The sequence below is a fragment of the Budorcas taxicolor genome, chromosome 3, assembly GCF_023091745.1.
Source record: "Budorcas taxicolor isolate Tak-1 chromosome 3, Takin1.1, whole genome shotgun sequence".
Taxonomy (NCBI): Eukaryota; Metazoa; Chordata; class Mammalia; order Artiodactyla; family Bovidae; genus Budorcas; species Budorcas taxicolor.
The window spans coordinates 51424484-51451550 of record NC_068912.1 but is presented as its reverse complement, the minus strand read 5'-3'; the positions used below and the strand labels follow the sequence as shown (position 1 = coordinate 51451550).

The following is a 27067-nucleotide window of genomic DNA, read 5'->3' as shown; positions in this document are numbered from 1 at the left end:
GTATATATATATGGTTATTTATGTAATATTCACATAATATATATTTATATATGTATCCATAATTTTTGATTAATTCATCTCTACCTATCAAAGAGAAAGTGAAAGTGAAGTCGCTCAGTCGTGTCCGAGAGTGGAATTACGTGCAAAACACACCAAAATACAATAATCTTGAATAATTAATGGCATTAATTTGGGTTTTCAATGAACCACACATTTCTCAATTAACCTTTGATACATACCTAAATAATGTATATTTGCCTTGTGGATCCAATTTGTTAATATACAGCTGAAGCACAGCTAAACCTTTTCTCCTCTAAAATGGAACAAATAATATTGTTACATAAACTAAAGATTAAATTATTAAAACTTTTCACTGCAACTCATTATTATTTAGTCCCAGATATTTACATACCAACGTCTCAATGGGGCAGAGGGTCATTATTTTGACTAAGCCCTGGAAATAAAAAAACAAATTTATTTCAAATATTAGATTATATTGACTACAAAGAAACAACTATATTATTAATGTATACTAAAAATTCAGAGAAATGAGGATAAGAGATTTAAAGCTGAAGTAATTTTTGCCTTAACCTTTCATTCTACTGTTATGCCCACAGGAAGCTAAGTACAATCCATTTTGTAACTGATATTGAGTGGGTGTTACCAAGTGTATAGTTAGAAGCACATAGTAATTTTCACTTATGTCTAGGGTGGCAAAAGAAATGAACTCAAACATATAGAAATATAATCCACTAATTTAAAATAATCAGACTTATTATATACTAACAGAAGGCAGAAAAACATTTACTTTTGCTTTATAGACTTTGCCAAAGCCTCTGACTGTGTGGATCACAACAAACTGTGGAAAATTCTTAAAGAGATGGGAATACGAGAAAACCTGACCTGCCTCCTGAGAAATCTGTATGCAGATCACGAAGCAACAGTTAGAACCAGACATGGAACAACAGACTGGTTCCAAATTGAGAAAGAAGTACGTCAAGGCTGTATATTGTCACCCTGCTTACTTAACTTAAATGCAGAGTACATCATGCGAAATGCCAGGCTGGATGAAGCACAAGCTAGAATCAAGACTGCCAGGAAAAATATCAATAAGCTCAGATACACAGATGACACCACCCTTATGGCAGAAAGTGAAGAACTAAAGAGCCTCTTGATGAAAACAAAAGAAGAGAGTGAAAAAGTTGGCTTAAAGCTCAACATTCAGAAAACTAAGATCATGGAATCCGGTCCCATCACTTCATGGTAAATAGATGGGGAAACAGTGACAGACTTTATTTTCTTGGGCTCCAAAATCACTGCAGATGGTAACTGCAGCCATGAAATTAAAAAACACTTGCTCCCTGGAAGAAAACCTATGACGAACCTAGGCAGCATATTAAAAATTAGAGACGTTACTTTGCCAGCAATGGTCCGTCTAGTCGAAGCTAGTCCAGTAGTCATGTATGGATGTGAGAGTTGGACTATAAACAAAGCTAAGTGCTAAAGAATTGATGCTTTTGAACTACGGTGTTGGAGAAGACTCTTGAGAGTTCCTTGGCCTGCAAGGAGATCCAACCAGTCCATCCTAAAGGAAATCAGTCCTGAATATTCACTGGAAGGACTGATGCTGAAGCTGAAACTCCCATACTCTGGCCACCTGATGCGAAGAACCGACTCACTGGAAAAGACCCTGATGCTGGGAAAGACTGAAGGCAGGAGGAGGAGACAACAGAGGATGAGATGGTTGGATGGCATCACCGATGCAATGGTCATGAGTTTGAGTAGGTTCCAAGAGTTGGTGATGGACAGGGAAACCTGGTGTGCTGCAGTCCATGGGGTTGCAAAGAGTTGGACACAACTGAGCGACCGAACTGAAACTGATTTTTCTATATAAATAGTGGAAAAACAATTTGCTAAATTGACATCTAAGACCTATTTGGCTATGATAACAAATGACTAATAAACAGGGGCAAAACAAATCACAGGAGAGAAAACAAAACGTTTTTGTAGTAATGAATTATATATGCCTTGATATAGTCCTGAGGACCTGAGTTATGATAAAAGTAAAGGAGCTTCATTGTGCAAGGTTCCTACAGAACCAAACTGTTAAAGAAGAAAGCTGTATTTCCCACTGGATGCTATACTGTCAAATATAGTAGCCACTAGCCACATATAGCTGCTGCTGTTGCTGCCAAGTCACGTCAGTCGTGTCCGACTCTGTGCGACCCCAGAGATGGCAGCCCACCAGGCTCCCCCGTCCCTGGGATTCTCCAGGCAAGAACACTGGAGTGGGTTGCCATTTCCTTCTCCAATGCATGAAAGTAAAAAAGTGAAAGTTAAGTCGCTCAGTCTGTCCAACTCTTAGCAACCCCATGGACTGCAGCCTACCAGGCTCCTTTGTCCATGGGATTTTCCAGGCAAGAGTACTGGAGTGGGGTGCCATTGCCTTCCCCTCTAGTTAAGGTTAAATTAAATAAAATTTAGAATTCAGTTCTTTATGTCACACCAGCCACGTTTCAAGTGTTCAATATGGCTAGTGGCTTTCAAACTGTACAGCACAGAAAACAGGATACTTTTACCATTACAGAAAGTTCTACTGGACAGGAAGGTACCAGAGTTTTTGAAGGATATGGAGAAAAAAAGCAGGAAAAGAGTCTGAGAAGAACTTTACTTAAGTTTAGAAAAGTGGCATTTTTTAAGATTAGAATACATATTTTACTTACCTGAGGTACAGTAAGAAAACTCTTGATTTCTAAGTACTGGTGAAGCAGACTGTTGTCCTCTATTCTCAATAAACCATTCTCCAATAGATCCTACAGATTAAAATATATGCAGAGATACAAATATGATAACGTCAACAGCTGTATTTGTTAACATGATTGTGTATTTAAATTATAATGGTTGCAAACAAATCTTACCACTCCTTTGGAGAAAACAGACTCCTCTGTTCTGGAAGAGAGTATTAAAATTTATCAACATGGTTTTCTAAATTGCTTTAGAATTATTTTAGGAAAAATAAAGCAAAAATTGAATTTTAAATACTTCAAAAAAGCATATTAAGGAGAAATTCTGTTGAAGAACTTAGTCAAAATTCTTAATCCACCTTTGATCTAGCTTTTGATTTGGCTACTGAAAGCAAAATTTACCATGATCAGTCCACTCAGGGCTTATTTCCTGGTATCAGATCAGTAGAATTTCAACACCAAGTGCTAAGCAATAAATTATGCCTGATATAATGCCATGTATTCTAATTGATTAACTGGTTAGCTCTTTTAAATTCTTTATATATATATATATATATATATATATATATATATATATATATATATAAAGTAACGCTTTCCATTTATTTTTTAAAGGTTTACAATTATTGTTAATTAAATATTTAAGATCCATGGAAAAAACTATGATCTTAGGCTCCAGGTTCTTGTTCTAACCTAAAAGGAATTAAAAGTGTTCCGTTTTTTGCCTCAATGACAGTTTGGAAATTTTAAGAGTATAGAACTGAATATTAAAATCAATACACATTCTCATTTTATGTATATAACAGAAACTACGTAAAATCATTAACACATACACAATACAGTAAATTTACAGAGTTAGTAACTACTTGTGCCAGGAGACCCTTGGAAATTCCTGCCTTGTAGGCCGAGGCTTTGGACATTTGCCATGTAACAAATCTTCCTTCACCTGGGAAGAGACGGGATTAATAAACTGTCACTAGTATTCCTACAGGACAGCACTAGAAGGCCCTGACTGATCTCAAGAGAGAATTGCAACATGTTATAGAAAAAGAAAACAAAGCATAGAGTTGTGCCAGATTCTTAAATATCTATCTGGGAAAACTGCATACCTGTTACTTGGTAATTTTTTTAAAAAGACAAAGTTTTTCTTCTTATTGGTGCCTCAAATGAGAAAAGCTATTGAATGATATCACTGTCAATAATCTAAGCTATAAAAGGTAGAGTCAAGACTTCCTTTCTTTTGATGCAGTTCACAGATTGTATCCATGAAGCAAAACCATGGATGAATTTCTTTCTTGACCACCTCTCCTTAGATTGGAAGAGGCTACAGTGGGATAGAGGTATTTTAATTTACCAACTTCTGAAATAAGCAAAGAAACCCTAGAAGCAGATTACTGGAAATCTCCTTAAAGACAATATTTTAATATCATATTTAGCTTAAAATAAGAAATTTTGTTGTAAACATCCCTTTGGTTCATTTCTGTCTCTTGTGAATACTTGCTTCACTATTTTATAAAATTATTAATTAACTAGGGTCTGGCAAAGACAAAGTAGTTTCCCTTGATCTTGACAAGGGCTATTTTAACACTATTATTTAATTCTGAGATGCCACTTAAATAATCTTACCTTTGTAAAAGGACTTCAATATACCCCATATTAAATTGCAAAAGATATGATGGGCTAAAATAGAAAAAATGTATATATAAAAACATACACATACACATGCACTTTTAGAAGCGCGTATCCACTCAGGATGACATTAATAATGCAGTTAAAAGATGATGGCAATTTAAACCACCCTATTGGCAACTGGCCCAACAGCTTCAAAACCAAGCTCAGTTTAACACTTTCTGACTCTTGTCCCAATCATTCCTTATGTCTGTTTCAACGCCTCCCCCACAACCCTTTTCACTACTGATGATTACTGGCTTTAAAAAGATTACAGGCAGTAATACTTAGAATAAAAATAGGTTTTGTTTAAACTTCACTGAAAATGTACTAATACATTAATAAATATATGTTGGACATTAGATAATAAGTCTGATGCTATTCCTTTTAGAATACATAAACACTAACTCCTACCTTAAGACCATTGGAAGCTGATCAATACTGATGCCCTGTACAAATACTAGATATGCCAGAGAAGCCATAGAGTCTGATAACTGTTTGTCTTCTTCTTCCTCAAATTCAAGATAATCCCAAGTCTTCTTTTTCCTTCCATGATTAAAAATCATTTTGGGAAAAGGGTATCCAATTGCTGACAAAAATCCCTGTGAAATGGATAAAAAAGGAAGCTACAGCAGACACTCTCCTGTGCCCTCTCCCACCCCATATTCACATCCTATATAATCCTCTCCTCTTGAGCGTGGGTAGGACCTGTGAGACTTGCTTCTACCCAGCAGACTATGGCAAGATGCCACCCCATGATCAGATTGTGTTCTACAGCAAAAGTGAAGCAATTTTTGCAGATGTACTTAGAGCCCCAAATCAGCTGATGTGAGTTAAGAAGGGAGACTATCCTCTGTGAGCCCGACTTAAGAGGAAGAATGTTTTTGAAGAGGATCCAGGCCCTCTTTAGAGTCAAAAACTCACCTCTGCTGGCTTTAAAGAACTAAGCTGCCAAGTTATGAGGGGGCCTATTTAGAGGGCTATCTGGCAGGGAACTACAGGCAGCTTCTAGAAACTAACAGTGGTCCCTAGCCAGCAAGAAAATGGAGTGTGTGTGTGCTCAGTAGCTCAGTCATGTCCGACTCTTTGTGACCCCATAAACTGTGTGGCCCACCAGGCTCCTCTGTCCTTGGAATTTTCTAGGCAAGAAAACCAGAGTAGGTTGCCAAATGGAGACCTCAATCCTGTAGCTTCAAGAAGATGAATTTCTGCCAACAATCTGAAGTAAGTGTGTAGGAAGATGAAACAGTTCTGGAGATAGATGGTGGTGATGATTACACAACATTCACAAATGTGAATGTACTCAATGCCACTGAACTATACAGTTAATGGTTAAAATCGTAAATTTTATGTATGTGTGTATTACTCAGTCATGTCTGACTCTTAGTGATCCCATGGACTGTAGCCTGCCAGGCTCCTCTGTCCATGGAATTCTCCAGGCAAGAACACTGGAGTGGGTAGCCATTCCCTTCACCAGGGGAATCTTCCTGACCCCAGGATTGAACCCTGGTCTCCTGCATTGCAGGCAAATTCTTTACCATCTTACCCATCAGGGAATATTTTATAATTAAAAAAATGCTTCAGAGATACCTGAGAACCTAAACATGTGACACATACAAGTATCATGAAATGCCAGTAGACTAATCAAATGAAGAATACTCTAGTAACAACACTCTACTGACCACTGTCTGCTGGATATGGACTGGCTAGTAGGCTCTTATGTTTTAAGAGAAAGAGAAGCATCCCCACATGTGTTAACAGCTACAGTTTCATGTTTGTTTTAAGAGGGGAAGGAAAGAGAAAAAGAGAGACTTAAGAATCACAAGATTGCTCCTGTGCCTTTTATTCTATTTCTAATGTGCTAGAAAGCATCTGATCTTCAGTATCCAATGAAATTAACCTGAGTTTTGGCTCTACCACTTATTAGCTGTGAGATACTGGGTTAGTTCCTAACCTCTCCAAAGCCTTAGTTTCCTTATAAGGAAAATGACATAACACCTATGTCAATATTTATTGAGAAAGTTCCACCAAAAAGTTCAAGAAAGTTAAAGGCCACAAGAAACTACTAAATAGAAGTCAAAAGGGAACAACAAAAACAGCTAAATCAGAATGGACACTGATGTTCCACACAATCACTAATTTATTCAATAAGTACTTGAGTGCCAGGCACTGGGCCTGATATTGTAGAGAATTAGAAAGCCAAATAAGACTTTTCCAGTCTTCAGGGAGTTAAAATCTGCCTATCCCAGATGGCTCCATTAGTCATTTCAAAACATAAAAATGAACCATGCAAACTCATCCTCAGTCACAAGAGACTGCTATTCAGCTACCAGATGCTAAATACATATTGATTTTTGAAGCTACACATTCTTATTATAGCTATAAAACAAAAATTGACTATATTCAGATTCCAAATGTCCTCTTAATAATGAAGTTTCATTTCTTTATCCAGCCAGTACTAGATGTTGTTGCTTTTTTCCCCACAGAGTAAGGTTAGCCTTTTAAAAAACTGTTATATGTAACCAGATTCTACAGTGCTGCTGTAGATGTTCGGGGTTCACCCGTGTCCCAGTTAGAGCCTTCACTGTCTATCCACGTATCACTCAGCTGACTTGCTCAGACCCAACACACCTGACCCTCTACAATTTCTCATGGCAGTCTTTGCCCTCTCATGAAATGTTCCTATGCTGCAACCCCTGGGGCATTCAAGCAGTACTCGACCAAAACAACTTGTGCCAGAGGGATGGCTGCGATGTGCCACATTTACCTATCCTTCAGCAGCTCCTTCTCACTTCATCTCGTGCCCCAATCTCGTCTCTATTTCTTAACTGCTTTGTGCTTCTTCACTGCTGGCTCTCCTTGTAATGCTCCTTCCACTAAGATCTTAGAACCTCTTCCTATCATCCTCAACCTCTTCACAGGATGTTTGTTGTAGCTCAGTGCTCTAATTAAACCTGACTGGTTTCTGGTGGGAGCTGCTCATACTCTCCCATCTCTTAAATCGCACAGCTAGTAAAGAAGCAGCAGGGAGGGGTGGTATGGGTAGAGGCTTAGTATTATCTTAGTTCTTCCTGCACTCTCAGGCAAAAGCACATTTTCCTTTGAAGCAGATGTCATACTGCCCTTTATCTGTCCCCATCTCTGTCATATGCTGACTTTCTGGTCATTTCCCCATGTTCACTGAAGGCTGGTATCTGCTCACATGCCTTTTCTCTATCCAGCTCCTGCTATGATCCTGGAGTTATGCAGATAACTCCTATAGCAGGTCAGCCTCATGGTGTTTCTGACCACTGAATTCTAATGACCTTAATTTCTAATCCATTTTTGCACCAAATTCCGTCCTGGATCTCTATCAACATTTGGAGCTATTCCATATTAGATACCTAAACTCCAGCATCTCATTTTCTGACCACAATTTCTTATCTCTCCTACCAACCTACTTATCTACCTCTGACTTCTCTAGTATTATTATGCCTTCATTTTTAACCTACCCATCTGTCCCTCCTTAATCCGCTTCTTCCCATAACCAACCAATGCACTATTATCTGAATTATCTGCACCCTATATTTCCTTTAGCTACGTGTACCCAATAAAATGCCAGCCTTGGAAAGACAGCTACAATTCACCTTTCTACTTCAACACCCAGACAGCTGATACTACTGGAGAAAAACCACACAAATACTTACTTCTACAGCTGTGGTCTCCAACAACAGACCCCAAGTGCTCAGCACTACTGACTAACGCTTTCTTGGTCTTCTCCCTCTTTTTTCATTCCACTCAATATTCCAAACCTTTATCAGTTTTCTGAAGCCCCCTGTTCAATCCTCATTTCTACCTCCTCATTCTTAAGAAATATGAGGCAAGTGGGTCTGATTCCCTTGATTATAACACTCCATTTCTGCTACAAATTTTCCTACATGCATATCCATTCTCCATGTTCTTCCTCTCCAGGTGTCCTTGATCCTGCACCCAGCTGGCTGCTCTCCTCCTGCCACATTACTTCAGTTATTCCATAACACTTTTCTTTTCCCCTCTGACGGTTTCTGCCCCTTTAGCCTGTAAATATGCTCAAGCCTCCCTCTCTCTCCCAATTACCTTCATGTCTTCTCTACTGCCTTCTTCCTTACTCATCCAAACTCTTCTAAAGTATAGCTTGTACCAGTGATCTCCTTTGTCTCATTTTTCATGCTCTCCTTTATCTACTCAACTGATTTTGGTCTCCCACACTCCACTCAAATTGCTCTTGCTAAGATTATCAATGCCATATACTTCCTAAATCCAGCGGATGCTTTTCAACTCCAACTCTACAGACTACCTCTGCTGCATTTAACAGCAGCAATCATTTCTTTTTCCTGAACTCTACCACTTCAGTTTCTGTGATATTTTCATCACCGCTTTGACTCTCCTTTCTTGGTCTCTCTGATGGGCTTGTTTATGAGCTGGTACCCTACAGGGTAAAGCTGAAAGCCAAACGCTGAAGAATTGATGATTTTGAACTGTGGAGTTGGAGAAGACTCTTGAGAGTCCCTTGGACTGCAAGGAGATCAAATCAGTCAATCCTAAAGGAAATAAGTCCTGAATGTTCATTGGAAGGACTCATGCTGAAGCTGAAACTCCAACCCTGGTCAGCTGATATGAAGAACTGACTCATTGGAAAAGACCCTGATGCTGGGAAAGATTGAAAGCAGGAGGAGAAGGGGATGACAGAGGATGAGATGGTTAGATGGCATCACTGACTCGATGGGGGTTGGTAATGGACAGGGAAGCCTGGCGTGCTGTAGTCCATGGGGTCGCAAAATGTTGGACATGACTGAGCGACTGAATTGAACTGAACCCTACAGGGTTCAGCCCTGAACTCCTTTCTCACACCGATCCACCTCTTCAGGTAATCTCATCACTCTTATTCAAAATTTGCTCCTTAAAAACCTGCTCTCTGTGGGTATTAGATATATATACATATATATTTTAGAGATAATTGCTAATCTGGTTAGTTGTCATAACAGCATTGTGGTTATATTTTTTAAAAAGCCCTTACCAATCAGAGAAGCATACATAAAGACTCACAGATGAAATGATATATCTAGGGCTTGCAATAAAATACTACAGCAAAAAGGGGGGAAGGGATAAATTGGGAGACTGAGATTGACATATACACACTACTATATATAATATAGATAACTAATAAGAACCTACTATATAGCATAGGAACTCTACTCAATACTCTGTAATGAGCTACAATGGAAAAAATATCTAAAAAATAGTGCATATGTGAATAAGCGATTCACTTTGCTGTATTGTAGAAACTAACACAACACTGTAAATCAACTATACTCCAATAAAAATGTAACACATTAAAAAAAAAATAAACTAACTTTACATTGCTTATCAACTCCAAAAAAAATGGGCGGGGGTAGGCTAAATAAAACAAGATCGGCAAAAACGTTAATTGTTAAAGTGAGGCAAGGGGTACATGAGACTATGTTACATTGGTCCCTCTACTTTTATGAATGTCTTTAAATTTCCACAATGAAAAAAAATTTAAAGCACAGAACCCCCTACTCCTTGCTTATGCATTCTCTATCTCAATTACTGGAACCTTTACCTGTCCTATTATTAAGCAAAATACCTTGTCCATAACTTAACTTCTTTACTATTCTTCTAAAATTCAGTCTATGACCAAACTTTGCAATTTTATCTACTTAAAAAGTTCTCAAATCTGCCTTCTCTTCTTTCCATTCTCTTATTATTCTCTCTTAACTCTCATCATTCTCACTTAACTCCCAAAAGATATCTAACCGATCTCCCTACTTCCATTCTTATTTCAGTTAAGTTCATCCTCCATTACAGTGGTGAACTCAAAACAGTGTGATTACATCACTCCCAGCTTTAAGCTTCCAACTTTCATAGCCATCTTCTTAAAATGGGGTACATGTATCACAAATGGTGAAGTCTGTACTGTTTCTAGAGGTTTATACTGTGCTCTAGCTTCCAACAATGAAGAGGCCCCAGGTTTTTATATACTCCTGGGAAAATCCATTCCCCCTCCCTCTTCATCACTCATAACCTCTTCACTACTATTTAACTACATATCTGTTTATATCAGTTACCAATGATCTCTCATCTTAGAATCTAGCTTCTCTAAAGTTCTGGCATCTCCTCTCCTAATTCCCCCATCTCTCCTCAAATTTCAAATTCTGAATACAGAGGGCAGACTATAAGGTATACACGAATTCTGACTAACCAGAGGTGTGGTGCCCCTACCCCCTGAACATGCTGAAGAGTCAACTATCTGTTAGGATCTTTAAAAAGAAAAAGAAAAAAATATATAAATAAAACTATTAAAGGAGAAAAACATCTGGAAGGTGTTGTGAGATAACAGAAAATATATATGGGTTCCTGCTACTGGTTGTTGGCACAGTGTTCCTCTTGTTGTTCACTTGCTAAGTCGTGTCCTAACTCTTTGCAAGCCCATGGGCTGCAGCATGACAAGCTGCCCTCTCCTTCACTATGTCCCAGAGTTTGCTCAAATTCATGTCCACTGAGTCAGTGATGATTAACCATCGCATCCTCTCCCACCCTCTTCTTTTGCCTTCAATCTCCCCCAGCATCAGGGTCTTTTCCAATGAGTTGCCACTTCACATCAGATGTCTAAAGTACTGGAGCTTCAGCATCAGTCCTTCCAATGAATATTCAGGGTTTATTTCTTTTAGGATTGACTAGTTTGATCCCCTTGCTGTGGGAAGGACTCTCAAGAGTCTTCTCCAGCACCACAATTCAAAAGCATCAATTCGGTGCTCAGCCTTCTTTATGGTTCAACTCTCACATCCATACATGATTACTGGGAAAACCACAGCTTTTACTGTACGGACCTTTGTCAGCAAAGTGATGTCTTTGCTTTTTAATATGCTGTCTAGGTTTGTCATAGCTTTCCTTCCAAGGAGCAAGTGTCTTAATTTCATGGCTACAGTCATTGTCAGCAGTGATTTTGAAGCCCAAGAAAATAAAATCTGTCACTGCTTCTACTTTTCCCCCTTCTATAGTGATGGGACTAGATGCCATGATCTCAGTTTTTTGAATGTTGAGTTCTAAACCAACTTCTTCACTCTCCTCTTTTATTTTCATCAAGAGGCTCTTTAGTTCGTCTTCACTTTCTGCCATTAAAGTAGTATTATCTGCATGTCTGGAGTTGTTGATATTTCTCCCAGCAATCTTGATTCCAGCCTGGGATTCATCCAGCCCAGCATTTTGCATGATGGTTCAGGGTTCCTGAAACCCTTATAATTTTCTAAGTGATAAGAGCACTAGGAACATCTGTTCTAACACTGGTGTTTAACCCTGTCCCTGACAAAGTGATCTAAAACCTCTGTAAATTTCTGTTATAAGACACTAGAAGCATCTTTTGTTCTAGTAAAGAGACTCTGAGTGGGCACTAAGATGGCTCCTGGGTAGGGGGTGGTAACCAGAAAGAACAAGCCATGATTAGAAGCTTGGAATTTTGAGTCCCATCCCCCAGTTCTAGAGAGGGGGAGGGACTGGAAATGGAGTTAATGTTTTATCATGTCTAAATGAGGAAGCCTCAATAAAATCCCCAAAATATGAATTTCAGAGAGCTTCCAGGCTAGAGATCACAGTGTCCTGGGATCATGATGTATTCCAACATCATGAGACTAGAAGCTCCTGTGCTTGGGACCCTCCCACACCTCGGCCTATGTATCTCTTCATCTGACTGTTCTTCTGCATCCTTTGTCATATCATTTAATAAACTAGTAAAATAAAGTAAAGGTTTCCTCTTAATTCTGTGAGCTGTTGTAGCAAATAATCGAACCCAAAGAGCAGGAGGTCACGGAATCTCCCATTTGTAGCCAATCCAGACAGAAGTTGCGGGTAAACTGGGAACCTAAGACTAGCAACTGGCATCTGAAACAGGGAGTAGTCTCATGGGACTAAGTCCTTAACCTGTGGAATCTGATACTATCTCCAGGTAGTTAAGTGTCAGAATTGAGTTAAACTATAGGATGCCCAGTTGGTGCTGCAGAATTGTTTCATATGGAGGAAAAAAACCCACACATTTTGTGACCAGAAATGTCAGAAGTGAAATGTTTTGAGTGAAAGTAAAGGAAAAAGACACAGGAAAACTGCAGAATTTTCCTGTATAGGTGTTAATATTATTTATATCTGATTATTGAAATTATTGCTATTTATTTTTCATCTTTTTGTTTAACTAAGTTCTATAAAAAATACATATTGCTTTATTAATATATGTGTCAATTTACATGTCCATGTGCCACAGATGAAAATATAGCAGGTAATATTTTAATTACAGATTTTATAACAAATTAAATTAGATGTACTTACTATTATTTCAGATGCAAAACACTTTAAAGGATCATCTCCAGCTTCTTCAGACTGCTCAAGGAATTGTGCTGTCAGCAAAGGGCATTTCAAGCTTTTCAAACAACTAAAATTTAAGAAATAGGTAACTATCAATACAGCACTTCCTAAGTATAAAATAACTAGTTTTCACATGAAAAATAACATAAATAACATGAAAAATAATAAAAAATAAAATAACCAATAACTCAGTGGCCTGTAAAACTGGTGATATAAGATTTTTCTTACTACTAATGGGGAGAGCATAAGAATACTTTGCTAGACTCACTGTGCAAAGTCACTTTCACGTCTGGACTATACTGACGCATACTGAATATCTGTCTTAGGACAGTGCTAGTGTATACACAGTTTTCATAAGTTGAAGGAAAATCAGGACAATGCAGTAATTTTTTTCATAGAGCTGTATTTGTTTTATTTAGAAAATCAAACTTTATTCTGTGATTAAGCCCTACCTATTTCTTTAGTTAAAATATATTTTCTTTCATGAAATAACGTTTTATAAATGGTAAAAAAAAAAAAGGTTTAATATCCTAGCCTGACAAGACAGAAAGCTGATAGCAGTTTTAGTCTCCCACATTTTAAAACAAAAATTATTGGTACATGTAATTCAATATAATCCAGTCCAGCACTGTCTAACAGAGTCCTGTATATAATTAAAGCCACATATGTAATTAAAAATTTGTTAGCAGTCACACTAAAAAAGTAGTAGGAGAAAGGGAAATTAATTTTAATAATTTATCTTAATAACCCATGTATTAGAAACATTATTTCAATGTTATCAGTATAAAAATTATTAAGATATTTTAGGATTTCTTTTAATAACTGGTTGTCGAAATACAGGGAATATTTTACACTGACAGCACTAAATTTGGATTACCCATATGTCAAGTGCTTGACAACAACACACAGTACTCCTATGCACAGCCTATAGTACCCCTGGGGTGAATCTTACTGGGTTCTCTGCTACTGTTTTTGTTATCAAATTGGAATTTCAACTGTCTGGTGCATCTTCTGCTGCTTTCAAAGGGAGAGTAAAACATAATTCCCCTGGAAAAAAACATTCTTTAAGCTACAACTATCTATTCTTCCACTGCTATTGTTCACTTACCATGATGAGTAAAGGCAATCTATAAAAGAATATAAGTAAACTAAAAAAATGGATGTTTAATTTTTTTGAAAAGTGAAAGTCACTCTGTTGTGTCCTGCTCTTTGCAACCCCATAGGCTGTGGCCTGCTAGGCTCCTCTGTCCATAGAATTCTCCAGACCAGAATAGTGGAGTGGGTAACTGTTCCCTTTTCCAGGGGATCTTCCAATCCAGGGACTGAACCTAGGACTGCTTCAATGCAGGTGGATTCTTTACCATCTGAGCCACATGTATATATGATACTTAATTTTTTAAAATATCATTAAATGCCCATGTTACATCAACTGAACTCCATATTTTTCCAAAATTCAAATTTTGAAACTAGATTTACTTTCCATCACAAATAAAACAAAGAAACATTTTAAATAACTGAACTATCAAATACTTAAGTTCATTATAAATTGTTCTTAAAAATATACTTACAATTTCAGTATTTCATCTTTTAATTTCTCATTTTCCACTGAGTTTTCCTTGTTATCAATGACACACTCCACAAAAGGTTTAGTGAACTCTATTAAGGCCTTGCAGCACTGACAAAGGCCATAGTCATCTGCCTGTATTTGTTCTTTTGAGTATGGAACAGGAAGGAGAGAGAGCTGACTCCAAAGTGTAGACAATGCTAACCCAACTGAATATGCCTTGTTGTTACGAAGTTTCTGAATCACTAAAACAGAGACCAAGTTGTTACTTGAGGCTGCCTCATGAAGTATACTAAACAATGAAGAATAAGTCCGATAAATGCCAAATTACCACATACAGTTTCCCCCTCCACATTCTGACAGCTCTGATATCAGGATGACATATAATAGCCTAACTGGCAGTATTTTTTTTTCCTTCTTAGGGGTGCATAAAATAATAGAGCACCTTACGATCATGGTGCTTTACAACAGATGCCAGGAAATTTGTTTAGGTATGTTCTTACCAGGTTACATACTTAAAACTTAAAGAAGTACTTCTTTCTGTATTCTTTGGTTGTTATAAGCATAAAATAAGAACAAGTATCTTCTAAACTATAAAGCACTGTAAAAATGAAATGTAGTAGTATTAGATTTTTCTTTCTAGAAGACTTTAAATATTTCAATTGATACAAATCTGCTGGGCATTCACATTTAAAACAAATTTACTCTAGTTTCTGATCCCAGGTCCTTCTGATAGACTGTGTTACACGTTGGTTATAAAATGGTAGTCTCTTCCCATGCATAAATACTATCTGCCTTGGTTGCCAAAGTCGATTACTTATCAGTACTTTTTTTCTACTCAGTCATGAAAACTTTTCTTTCCACTTGTTTCATTCTTCAGTAATACCTTTATTATTCCTAATCCCAACCTCCTAAGGCAGAGGCGAGCAATGCCCTGCCTGATACCATTCTTAATTAAGATACAAGGCTACCACAACAAAATCAGATTGAGCAGTGCAGAACAGCCGAAACATATCCTTTAAATATGTTTACAGGAAAAATTCTAAATATAAGTTGCAGATAGGAAGGTTAGGCAAAAAGCTATAGGTTATAACAAAGCACGTGAAAAGGGGCATGACATTCAACAAAATATTTACTGGGTACCCACACTGTGCCAGGTACTGCCATCTTTCTATGGGCAGTAGGATTCAAGTTGGCATTGCTATTACTCGTTTAAGCAGAGTACTCAGTAATTAGGCATAAACTATACTTTGGTAGACTGTTGACATTTTGGAGTAATGTCAAGGCACTTACACAAATAAACAAGGAACACTTAGGTATCAATATACTCATTACCTGTTTGTAACGGCTGAAGTAAAAGAAGAATAATTTGGGATATCTGTTTTCCGGAGGGCTCTTCAATCAGTTCAAGCAAACCCAACAATAATTCCTTTGGATTACATAACTATAAAAATATTCACAATTGAACCTGTTTAATACAAGTTGTATTTAAAGCCACATTATTATTATTTTTAAAAGGCATATTCTGAGGTAATATAATTATTTTTTGCTTAAAAGTAAAACATCTCATAAAAATGTTTTTAAAAAATACACTGGCAAAACCCAGAGTCTGTGACTCTATGAAAGCAAGCAATCAAGGGTCTCCTAATGGACAGCTACATTTAAGAGACTTAAAGTACTGATTAATGGAAAAGTTAGAGAAATAGGGGAAAGGACAGCCTGATCACCAGAGCTGAGGTTTCTATTGAGCTTTGATGTCTATCCTGAAGGCTGCCTTCATTTCCCAGAGCTTCCAGCAGGTGGGACCTTTTTATCTCACACTGCCAGGGTGTTTAGATGAGTGCAGAGTCTCTTTTGTCTTTCCTGAAGAAACAAAACTTTGCATTGCTTTCGGACTGGTATCACCTCACTTGCCTTGTTTTTCTGAAAGCTCTCATAGTTAACTAAAACCTAGGGAGTTCCTTCTTTCCAAGTATATATTTGTGTTTATTTGCAATGATCTTTAAGTGACTTCTTATAATGTACTTTTCCCTTAGAATTTCTCTCTCTTAACTATCATTTTTGGTTTATAACTCTATTAACCTTTTACTCATTGCCTCTTTCTAAAGTGATCAGTTACACTTAATCTATTTCCTACTTCTACGTCCACTGTGATCACTAGCATTCTAGGTTTTATTTTTTTTATTTCTTTGTGGTATATTCTTTTGGGGAACATACCACAGAAAAAAGAGGACTGGGATCCGATTTTACTTGCAACATTGCCAAAAGATCAGTGTGGTCATGAACTACCTCTGTAAATTATCTAAAGCATGAATTGTACATCTATATAATAAGCTACGTTAAAAAAAATAGATCTTTTTAGGTCTTTCTTTGAAGATTCTGAATCAGTGGATCTAAGATAAGGTCAATCTGATCACACAGACCACAGCTTGTCTAACTCAATGAAACTAAGCTATGCCGTGTGGGGCCACCCAAAACGGACAGGTCATGGTGGAGAGGTCTGACAGGATGTGGTCCACCGGAGAAGGGAATGACAAACCACTTCAGTATTCTTGCTCTGAGAACCCCATGAACAGTATGAAAAGGAAAAAAGATAGGACACTGAAATATGAACTCCCCAGGTCAGTAGGTACCCAATATGCTACAGGAGATGAGTGGAGAAATAACTCCAGAAAGAATGAAGGGATGGAGCCAAAGCAAAAACAACACCCAGCTGTGGATGTGACTGGTGATAGAAGCAAGGTCCAATGCTGTAAAGAGCAATATTGCATAGGAACCTGGAATGTCAGGTCCATGAATCAAGGCAAATTGGAAGTGGTCAAACAGGAGATGGCAAGAATCAGCGAACTAAGATGGACTGGAATGGGTGAATTTAACTCAGATGACCATTATATCTACTACTGTTGGCAGAAATCCCTTAGAAGAAATGGAGTAGCCATCATAGTCAACAAAAGAGTCTGAAATGCAGTACTTGGATGCAATCTCAAAAACGACAGAATGATCTCGTTTGTTTCCAAGGCAAACCATTCAATATCACAGTAAACCAAGTCTATGCCCCAACCAATAATGCTGAAGAAGCTGAAGTTGAACGGTTCTATGAAAACCTACAAGACCTTCTAGAACTAACACCCCCAAAAGATGTCCTTTTCATTATAGGGGACTGGAATGCAAAAGTAGGAAGTCAAGAAACACCTGGAATGACAGGCAAATTTGGCCTTGGAGTACAGAATGAAACAGGGCAAAAGCTAATAGTTTTGCCAAGAGAACGCACTGGTCATAGCAAATACCCTCTTCAAACAACACAAGAGAAGGCTCTACACATGGACATCAGCAGATGGTCAACACCAAAATCAGACTGATAATATTCTTTGCAGCCAAAGATGGAGAAGCTCTATACAGTCAGCAAAAACAGAACAGGAGCTGACTGTGGCTCAGATCATGAACTCCGTATTAAAAATTCAGACTTAAACTGAAGAAAGTGGGGAAAACCACTAGACCATTCAGGTATGACCTATGAATGAATGAATGAATGAATCCCTTATGATTATACAGTGGAAGTGAGAAATAGATTTAAGGGACTAGATCGGAAAGACAGAGTGCCTGATGAACTATGGACAGAGGTTCGTGACAATGTACAGAAGACAGGGATCAAGACTTTCCCCAAGAAAAAGAAATGCAAAAAAGCAAAATGGCTGTCTGAGGAGGCCTTACAAATAGCTGTGGAAAGAAGAGAAGCAAAAAGCAAAGGAGAAAAGGAAAGATATACCCATTTGAATGCAGAGTTCCAAAGAATAGCAAGGAGAGATAAGAAAGCCTTCCTCAGCGATCAGTTCAAAGAAATAGAGGAAAACAATAGAATGGGAAAGACTAGAGATCTCTTCAAGAAAATTAGAGACACCAAGGGAACATTTCATGCAAAAATGGGCTCGATAAAGGACAGAAATGGTCTGGACCTAACAGAAGCAGAAGATATTAAGAAAAGGTGGCAAGAATACACAGAAGAACTATACAAAAAAGATCTTCACGACCCAGATAATCATGATGGTGTGATCACTCACCTAGAGCCACACATTCTGGAATATGAAGTCAAGTGGGCTTTAGGAAGCATCACTACGAACAAAGCTAGTGGAGGTGATGGAATTCCAGTTGAGCTATTTCAAATCCTAAAAGATGATGCTGTGAAAGGGCTGCACTCAATATACCAGCACATTTGGTTAACTCACCAGTGGCCACAGGACTGGAAAAGGTCAGGTTTCATTCCAATCCCAAAGAAAGGCAATGCCAAAGAATGCTCAGACTACCGTATAATTGCACTCATCTCACATGCTAGTAAAGTAATACTCAAAATTCTCCAAGCAAGGCTTCAGCAATACATGAACCGTGAACTTCCAGATGTTCAAGCTGGTTTTAGAAAAGGCAGAGGAACTAGAGATCAAATTGCCAACATTTGCTGGATCATCGAAAAAGCAAGAGAGTTCCAGAAAAACATCTATTTCTGCTTTATTGACTATGCCAAAGCCTTTGACTGTGTGGATCACAATAAACTGGAAAATTCTGAAACAGATAGGAATACCAGACCACCTGACCTGCCTCTTGAGAAATCTGTATGCAGGTCAGGAAGCAACAGTTAGAACTGGACATGGAACAACAGACTGGTTCCAAATAGGAAAAGGAGTACATCATAGCTATATATTGTCACCCTGCTTATTTAACTTATATACAGAGTACATCATGAGAAATGCTGGGCTGGATGAAGCACAAGCTGGAATCAAGATTGCTGGGAGAAATATCAACAACCTCAGATATGCAGATGACACCACCCTTATGGCAGAAAGCAAAGAAGAACTAAACAGCCTCTTGATGAAAGTGAAAGAGGAGAGTGAAAGAGTTGGCTTAAAGCTCAACGTTCGGAAAATGAAGATCACGGCATCCGGTCCCATCACTTCATGGCAAATAGATCAGGAAACAGTGGAAACAGTGTCTGACTATTTTTGGGGGCTCCAAAATCCCTGCAGATGGTGAATGAAGCCATGAAATTAAAAGATGCTTACTCCTTGGAAGGAAAGTTATGACCAACCTGGACAACATATTAAAAAGCAGAGACATTACTTTGCCAACAAAGGTCCGTCTAGTCAAGGCTATGGTTTTCCCAGTGGTCATGTATGGATGTGAGAGTTGGAGTATAAAGAGGAAGAATTGATGCTTTTGAACTGTGGTGTTGGAGAAGACTCTTGAGAGTCCCTTGGACTGCAAGGAGATCCAACCAGTCCATCCAAGGTAAATTGGTCCTGGGTGTTCACTGGAAGGACTGATGTTAAAGCTGAAACTCCAGTATTTTGGCCACCTGATGCAAAGAGCTGAATCATTTGAAAAGACCCTGATGGGAAAGATGGGCTCAATAAAGGACAGAAATGGTACGGACCTAACAGAAGCAGAAGATTGAAGGAAAGATTGAAGGCAGGAGGAGAAGGGGACAACAGAGGATGAGATAGTTGGATGGCATCACTGACTCAATGGACGTGAGTTTGGGTAAACTCCAGGAGTGGTGATGGACAGGGAGGCCTGGCGTGCTGCGGTTCATGGGCTTGTAGAGTCAGACACAATTGAGCGACTGAACTGAACTGAAAATAAGGTTGGATAATTCTTATATCTGGAAAATTTGTGAAAAATGAAATGGAATTGCCCATCCAATAAATAAGGATGGGCCTCTTCTCCAAAGAATTCCCTCCTATATTTTCATGTACTAAAAGCTTTCTCACCGAAAACATTAAACGAAATTATAAAATAGTGCTGCACATTGCAACAAAGTGAATCTAGTTTTGTTAACTTACCTTTACCAATAAATCAAGCAGAAGGAAATGACACTTTCTTTTATCATCTTCCTTCTCAATCCTTAAAAGTGATCGAACAACAGGACCAACAAGATTCCAGCCCATATTCTTGACAATGACCTGTAAATATGTTTTCAGAGTAAAGCAAATACTGCCATCTACAGGACTCTCACAGTGAGCTTTCTTAACCTGGTGAAGCTTACAATTTCCTCAAAAACAGAAAAGATGAGGCAAGTGTGTCCATGGACATCTCCCCACTGACTTCCTAGGACTGGCAGCTAAGAGATAACAAGTTCTAAAATGGTTTTTAATACTTACACTGAGGAAAGGCAAATGAGTCTTTACTTTTAATCAGGTAAGTTAGTCTTTCCCAGGATTTAAATAGTTCCTCTATTTCCAACAAGAGAGCTAATTTGCTTTAGATGAGCAGTACTTAAAATTTTCATGGAGAATTTTGCTCCCAATTCATAAAGAAATCCAGCCAACACTCATGAACCTTTTAAAGTTCACTGGAGAATCTCTAAGTATATTATAATCATGTAACTTCTGTAAACATAAAGGGGATACCACTTCATCAACCTTCTCGTTTACAAACAGCTTCTATTTTCAAAGATATTTCAGAATGCTTATACAACTAAAAGTTTAACTTATAATTATTCACATTCATTATCAAAACCACTGATTCTCTTTTTTTCTAAAGCAATTATTTAATTAAAATGTATTATAGGCTGCCAACTGTTTGGAGCAAAGGGAAAGGATTCACCCCAGTTTCTCAACATCTGGCCTCTGGATGACTTAAAAAATAAAAGGAGATATAAGGTATTATGACTGAGGAACAATTTCTAGAAATTTTCCACTAAGTAGAAAAACTTTTTCAGTCACTTGCTTCTCATCATTAGAACTTGGTGACATGTTTTACTGTAACTGTTCAGCTTATTGAAATCCAACGTAAAATTGAAAATGTTGCGATATAAAATAAAATGTTGGTGTTGTTTTCTGTCTTAAGGCAGTAAAGTCAGTTTTCTAGCCAATCTCTAGTTTCCCTTCAAGTGTATTAGTTTTCCACTTTCTCCTGGCCTATTTTTTAAAGTTTTCTTTCTTAATCTGGCTTTTTCAGAATCAACTTTAATAAAAAGAAATTTCCTACTACCCATTCTAAACTTAGAAATCTAAAAGAACTTTTCAAAGAAAAAAATACAAGCCACCCTAGAGCAAAACCACTGATTTTCAAAACTATTAGCAATATACTGCACTTCTCTGACCTTCATTCTACTTCAACTCATTACTATTTATCAAACGTATTTGATAGGACCCTAGAATACTCTAGGTGCAGGAAGTAAAGCAAAAAACACATCAGATAAGCAATCTATCCTTAAAGGATTCATATTCTAGGTTCAGTCAAAAGAAAATACATCTGGGAAGAATACAGATCAGTACACCACTCCCTGCATGAACTCAGTCTTATAAAATAATAAAGGTAGAGTATAAGTAGAGCAGAATAGTCAATTCTAACCAGGGAAAGTGAGAGAGGCTTCCCAGAACAGGGGATGGTTATGCTAAGGCTTGTTAAAGAAACAGAAGTTTATCAGGCATGAAAGTGAATGTGTTTGTTGCTCAGTCATGTCCAGCTCTTTCTGACCCTGTGGACTGTAGCTCGCCAGGCTCCTCTGTTCATGGGATTCTCTAGGCAAGAATACTAGAGTGGGGTAGCATTTCTTCTCCAGGGGATCTTCCCAACCCAGGGATTAAACCTGGGTCTCCTGCAAGGCAGGCAGATTCTTTTACCATCTGAGCCACCAGGGAAGCCCATCTCTGAGTATAATTAAGAGAAATTCCAGATTTGAATAGAATTTTACCTATCTGAGTTGAAATAAGGATTGTGACAACATATCATACAATCATAATCTCAGCTGCAAGTTCCCCAGTAATTATGTAAATAATGAATCATTATGAGGAAGAAGAATACTAACTATCCAGAAGTTACATCTTGTTTAGTTTAATATAAACAACTGTACCAGGTAATAATAATTATTCCCAACCAACAGATGAGAATGCCGAAGTTTAGAGATTACTGAGATGCCTAATGTCTGCTAAAATGTGGCAGAGTCAGGATTTGCATGTAAGGCTGTCCCACTCCAAAGCCCACAGTTTTCGCACTGTATTAGTGGCTTCAATGGGGGTGCTTTTGTTCCCAATCAGGGGACATTTGGTAATGCCTGGAGACATTTTGGTTGTCATTACTGGGGTGACAACTGCTACAAAATATCAATAGTACTAATGTTGGAAATCCCTGCACTATAGCATCTTAGGACAAACTACCATTCCTATGACTTTATTTACTTTTTTTTTTCATTCCTATGACTTTAAAAAACACTTTTTTTTTTTGACAAAGTGGATTAATAGTAAGTCTTGATCAATCTTGACTGTCACCTTTCTTAGAAAAGAAATCTAAGGTGTACTTTTAAACTCTGTCTTATCAATATCTGAACCTTTGAATTGAGAAAACCACACATGGGACTTCCCTGGTGGTCCAGGGGCTAAGGCTCTGCACTCCCAATGCAGGCTGGAGGGAGCCCAGGTTTGATCTCTGGTCAGGGAACTAGATCCCACATGCCACACTAAAAAAAAAAAAAAAAAAAAGATTCTACATGCTGCAACCAAGACCAGGCTCAGCCAAAAAATAAACAACCACACTTTACCAAGGTGATTCTCAAGCTATTAAGGTTAAGCCTCACTATGCTCAAGTCTATCACAATCACCTAATCTCTAACAGTCAGACACAAATCTACATCTTAATCTATTTCTCTACTGAGCTCTAAACATTACTTTTCAATTACCTGTTGCATCTTAAACTCAACATTGGCGAACAATGCCAACTTCCTTGTCCTCCATCAAAGGAACTTTCTCCTCTTCTTAAATTGCCTTTTTCTGTTCAGTATATATTACCTCCTCAGAGGCTAGAAACCCCATCATCATGTCACCTGTCTCAATCTCAGAATCAGTCCTCTCTATTCTACTCTAAAACTTCCTGCAAGTGCTACACAGTGCTATGGAGGTTGACGAAAATAGTTAAGAGCTCTGACACCAGGCTGTACAGATCTAAATGTCAGATGTCACGTAAAAGCTAAGTAACTTGGGGCAAGTCACTAATTTTTCAGTGACATTTTCCTTATCTAGAAAATCCTATCAGAGGATTCAGGAGAGACTCAGTTCAGTTGCTCAGTCATGTCTGACTCTTTGCGACCCCATAAATCGCAGCACGCCAGGCCTCCCTGTCCATCACCAACTCCCGGAGCTCTTCACTCAGACTCACGTCCATCGAGTCAGTGATGCCATCCAGCCATCTCATCCTCTGTCGGCCCCTTCTTCTCCTGCCCCCAGTTCCTCCCAGCATCACAGTCTTTTCCAATGTGTCAACTGTTTGCATGAGGTGGCCAAAGTACTGGAGTTTCAGCTTCAGCATCATTCCCTCCAAAGAAATCCCAGGGCTGATCTCCTTCAGAATGGACTGGTTGGATTTCCTTGCAGTCCAAGGGACTCTCAAGAGTATTCTCCAACACCACAGTTCAAAAGCATCAATTCTTTGGCACTCAGCCTTCTTCACAGTCCAACCCTCACATCCATACATGACCACTAGAAAAACCATAGCCTTGACTAGACGGACCTTTGTTGGCTGAGTAATGTCTCTGCTTTTCAATATGCTATCTAGGTTGGTGAGTTACAAGATGTAAAGCACCTAAGAGCATCTGGCACATAGTAGATACACAATAAATATTGTTAACTTTTATTAATTTTATTATGATTAGCTAAAAGTAAGATACTCTCAAAGGTTCTCCTCTGAGAATGCAATTGGGAAAAACCAAGGAGTTAAAGAAAGCATTATTTTATCTGGGGCTACAGCGGTATTACGAATACATATCAAAAACAAATGTACTAAATAAAACATTCTAATATTTACTAAAAAAATTATAAAGAGATAAGCCCTTTGAATTAGTAATAGATTCTATAACAATGTATGATTAAAAGATTTTAGTAATCTAAATACAATCAAAGTGCCCTGTATGTAATCCTAGGCCAGAATGACTAGAATGTTATAACAAAGAAAAAAATTTTTTTTGGTGGAGCCACATGGCATGCCAGATTTTTGTTCCCTGACCAGGGATGGAACCTGTGCCCCCTGCAGAGGAAGCACCCAGTCTTAACCAATGGACTGCCAGGAAGTCCCTACAAAAACTGTATAAATAAATAGGACTAGAAAGTATGTTCCTTGAAACAAGATGATGTCTTATATAGGAAGTGTGGCACTGGGATGAGTCCAAAGACAAAATTAGGTGGTGTTAATAAACACCTGTTCCTGATCCCAAGAAGATCCTTTCCCATTGTGCAGAATGATTTCTGAGACAATTATAGCCGGATGATGGATTATATTGGCCAATAAGGTCATCCAGCTCTCCCAAAATATTATTTGCATTTTACTTATATTTCAACTGTAACACTTATTCTGGAGAAGCTAAATGATTTAATAGATATAAACCATCTGTTTATTCTGTCTCTTTATTGCTAGATCTTTACATGTTTATATCTTCCACTAGACTGTAAGCACCTTAAAGTATATAACTGATCTTATTTCCTTTTTATTTTCCACAGTTTTCTACAGTGGATATTTAAGTTGATTCTTAAATGTTTGCTGAAAAAAATGAATGGATGAATGATAGTATCATGTGCCTATTCTCTTACTAGTAAAGACTGAAAAAGTACTCAGAAAGATTGTACTTACCTTATTCTTTTCATTCTGAATAATTTCTAATAGCTGATCTATGTGCCCTTCATCTATACATCTTTGGCCTGCCAACTGAAACAGGCCAAAATCTTCCTCTTTAAAGTCTTGCTCTTCTAGGATTTGCTGGCAGAAACAAACAAAAAAACAAGTATGTTTGGGCAAATGGAAATTCAACAACTATTTGATTTTTCTCTAAAAAAAGAAATCTGTTTAAATTCTAGATAAGCTGCACATAAGCGTATGTATGAAAATTAGGATTAGGTAAAAAAATACTTCAATAAATCGCCTTGAAATCCACTGTGCCAAAGAAATCTATGATAAGGATCCGTATTAAAAGTGTAAAGATTATTTCCTAAGTGACATATCCAATCTGTCTTCCTGCCTTCATGCTATTTATTCATAGGTCAAAAAAAGCAAGGATTAAAGAAGATTAACAATTTGAGTGACTGCAGGTAATTAAAAATAATCTGTGCTCTTCCCATATTCTGAAAGGTCATTAAATGTCATTAAAAACAAAAACAGAAAAAATTACTTACACATCTCTTTATGATGGACTGTAGTTCCTCCACAGCCATTCCTTATCTTTTCCAGTTTTGATGCTGAAATTTATAATATAAATGCAGTTAACTATCAGTAATAAGTTACTTCATCATAAGTTAGTTCAGTATAAGTTACTTCATTCTGATGAATTATTAATAAATACAATAAAGAAAATGGAAAGTTTTTAAAGTTGAAACTTTTTTTTACTGAAACGTTAGCCTAAGAAATTAAAACAAAAAACAGAAGAACAAAAACCTCTTTTTCATCCTTTAAGTTTTTTTGGAGCATAATTTTGAAAGATAAATTGAAGGGGAAAGAAAGTCTTTAGTTCATTCCCAAGAGGTAGCACAAATTTACACTAAGATCTTTTAAAAGGCAGTCTTCACCCTCCTCCTCCACCCCCGCGCCCCAAAGGTGGGCCTGAAATCAATTCTAATTATCAGGGAGCCTTTTTCTTTTCTTTTTTTTTAATGTCCCATTTGACAGAAATTGGAATGTAACACTGGAGGGGATGAAAGTTGGGATGCCTTCCACCCCAAGAGTAACAAGCATTACAGACCCGGGCATCTGTCTGTAACAGATGTACTGCGCCCCGCCCCATATAATCAATTGTGATAGTGAAATCACTGTATCGCGCGAAGACAGGCAACAGGCCGCCCTCAGGGCAACACCGCCCGGTTCCCAGGCCCAGTAGTAGAGACGGGGTTCCGCCGGATCCTCACAGCAGCGAATAAAACCCAGCGCGCGTGCAGGCTGCAACCAAGGGAAGCCATTTCTCCCGGTTCCTGCCTGCGTCGGCCATTGGGCCCCAGACCTCACGGAGGCCTCGACCCCGAAGCCGGGTCCTCCGCGGCTCACCTCCCACCGCGGGCCCCGGCCGCCAGGGACCCCGCGTGTATCCACCTACCGCCAGGCCTCTCGCCCGTCTCGCGGCTCTCCTCCGCCGCCGCCGCCGCCGCGCTGCTTTCCGGGTCCCTCCCCTCCCAGCCGGCCCCGCCCCGCGCTGCGCGACGGGAGGCGGAGTCTTGGGGGGGGGAAGACGCCAAGGTCGGTTCCGACACTGACGACGCATGCTATGGCCGACTGGGTCGGACCGTGCTCTGCGGGCCGCAAAGCCCGGCGTCGCCGCGCCTCCCGAGACGTCCCAGGTAGGAGGAAGGGCCTCTTCCCAAGTTTGGAACTGAGAATTTGGCCCCGACAGAATTCCAGACGGAGGCATGCGGGCGCTCCCGAAAGGCTGCCCCAGGGAAGGAGATCCTCGGGGGCAAGAAGGCCAAGAGCTTCCAACTCCCCCTTTCTGGGAAAGACCTTCGTCCGAATCCCCAACTCTTGACGCTAGTCTTCCAAGATTTCCCCCTAAATGGGCTGGCTGTGCTCCAGGCTCTAAGGGAAAGGGCAGGAGAGGTCCTGAGAGCCTACAGTCGGGGTCGTCTGAGTGGGCAGGTGACCAGGAGGGCGTTGGAAGGCCGAGTGCAGCTGGCCTTCACCCTAGCACTGGCCCTCCTTGCAGGTGGACTGCCCCTGTGGTGCCCTGGATCTCTTGAGGAGG

The 27067-nt window shown here is 38.8% G+C and overlaps 2 protein-coding genes across 2 annotated transcripts in view; one reads left to right on the top strand and one right to left on the bottom strand.

Moving 5' to 3' along the window:
* GLMN (glomulin, FKBP associated protein) overlaps positions 1 to 25553 on the bottom strand; it is a 43909-nt gene extending 18356 nt beyond the window's left edge. The window contains exons 1-12 of the mRNA XM_052637739.1: positions 25515 to 25553; positions 24976 to 25101; positions 20199 to 20318; positions 15703 to 15811; positions 14372 to 14612; positions 12768 to 12870; positions 4827 to 5014; positions 4371 to 4424; positions 2919 to 2949; positions 2724 to 2813; positions 413 to 454; positions 240 to 313 (exon numbers count right to left, since the gene is read on the bottom strand). Of these exons, the coding sequence (XP_052493699.1) occupies positions 240 to 313; positions 413 to 454; positions 2724 to 2813; positions 2919 to 2949; positions 4371 to 4424; positions 4827 to 5014; positions 12768 to 12870; positions 14372 to 14612; positions 15703 to 15811; positions 20199 to 20318; positions 24976 to 25101; positions 25515 to 25553 (1217 nt within the window). The remainder of the gene's footprint in view (positions 1 to 239; positions 314 to 412; positions 455 to 2723; positions 2814 to 2918; positions 2950 to 4370; positions 4425 to 4826; positions 5015 to 12767; positions 12871 to 14371; positions 14613 to 15702; positions 15812 to 20198; positions 20319 to 24975; positions 25102 to 25514) is intronic.
* Positions 25554 to 26593: 1040 nt separating this feature from the next.
* The window catches only part of RPAP2 (RNA polymerase II associated protein 2), an 86662-nt gene continuing 86188 nt past the window's right edge, over positions 26594 to 27067 (top strand). Inside the window, exon 1 of the mRNA XM_052637617.1 lies at positions 26594 to 26666. Coding sequence (XP_052493577.1) covers positions 26594 to 26666 — 73 coding nt within the window. The remainder of the gene's footprint in view (positions 26667 to 27067) is intronic.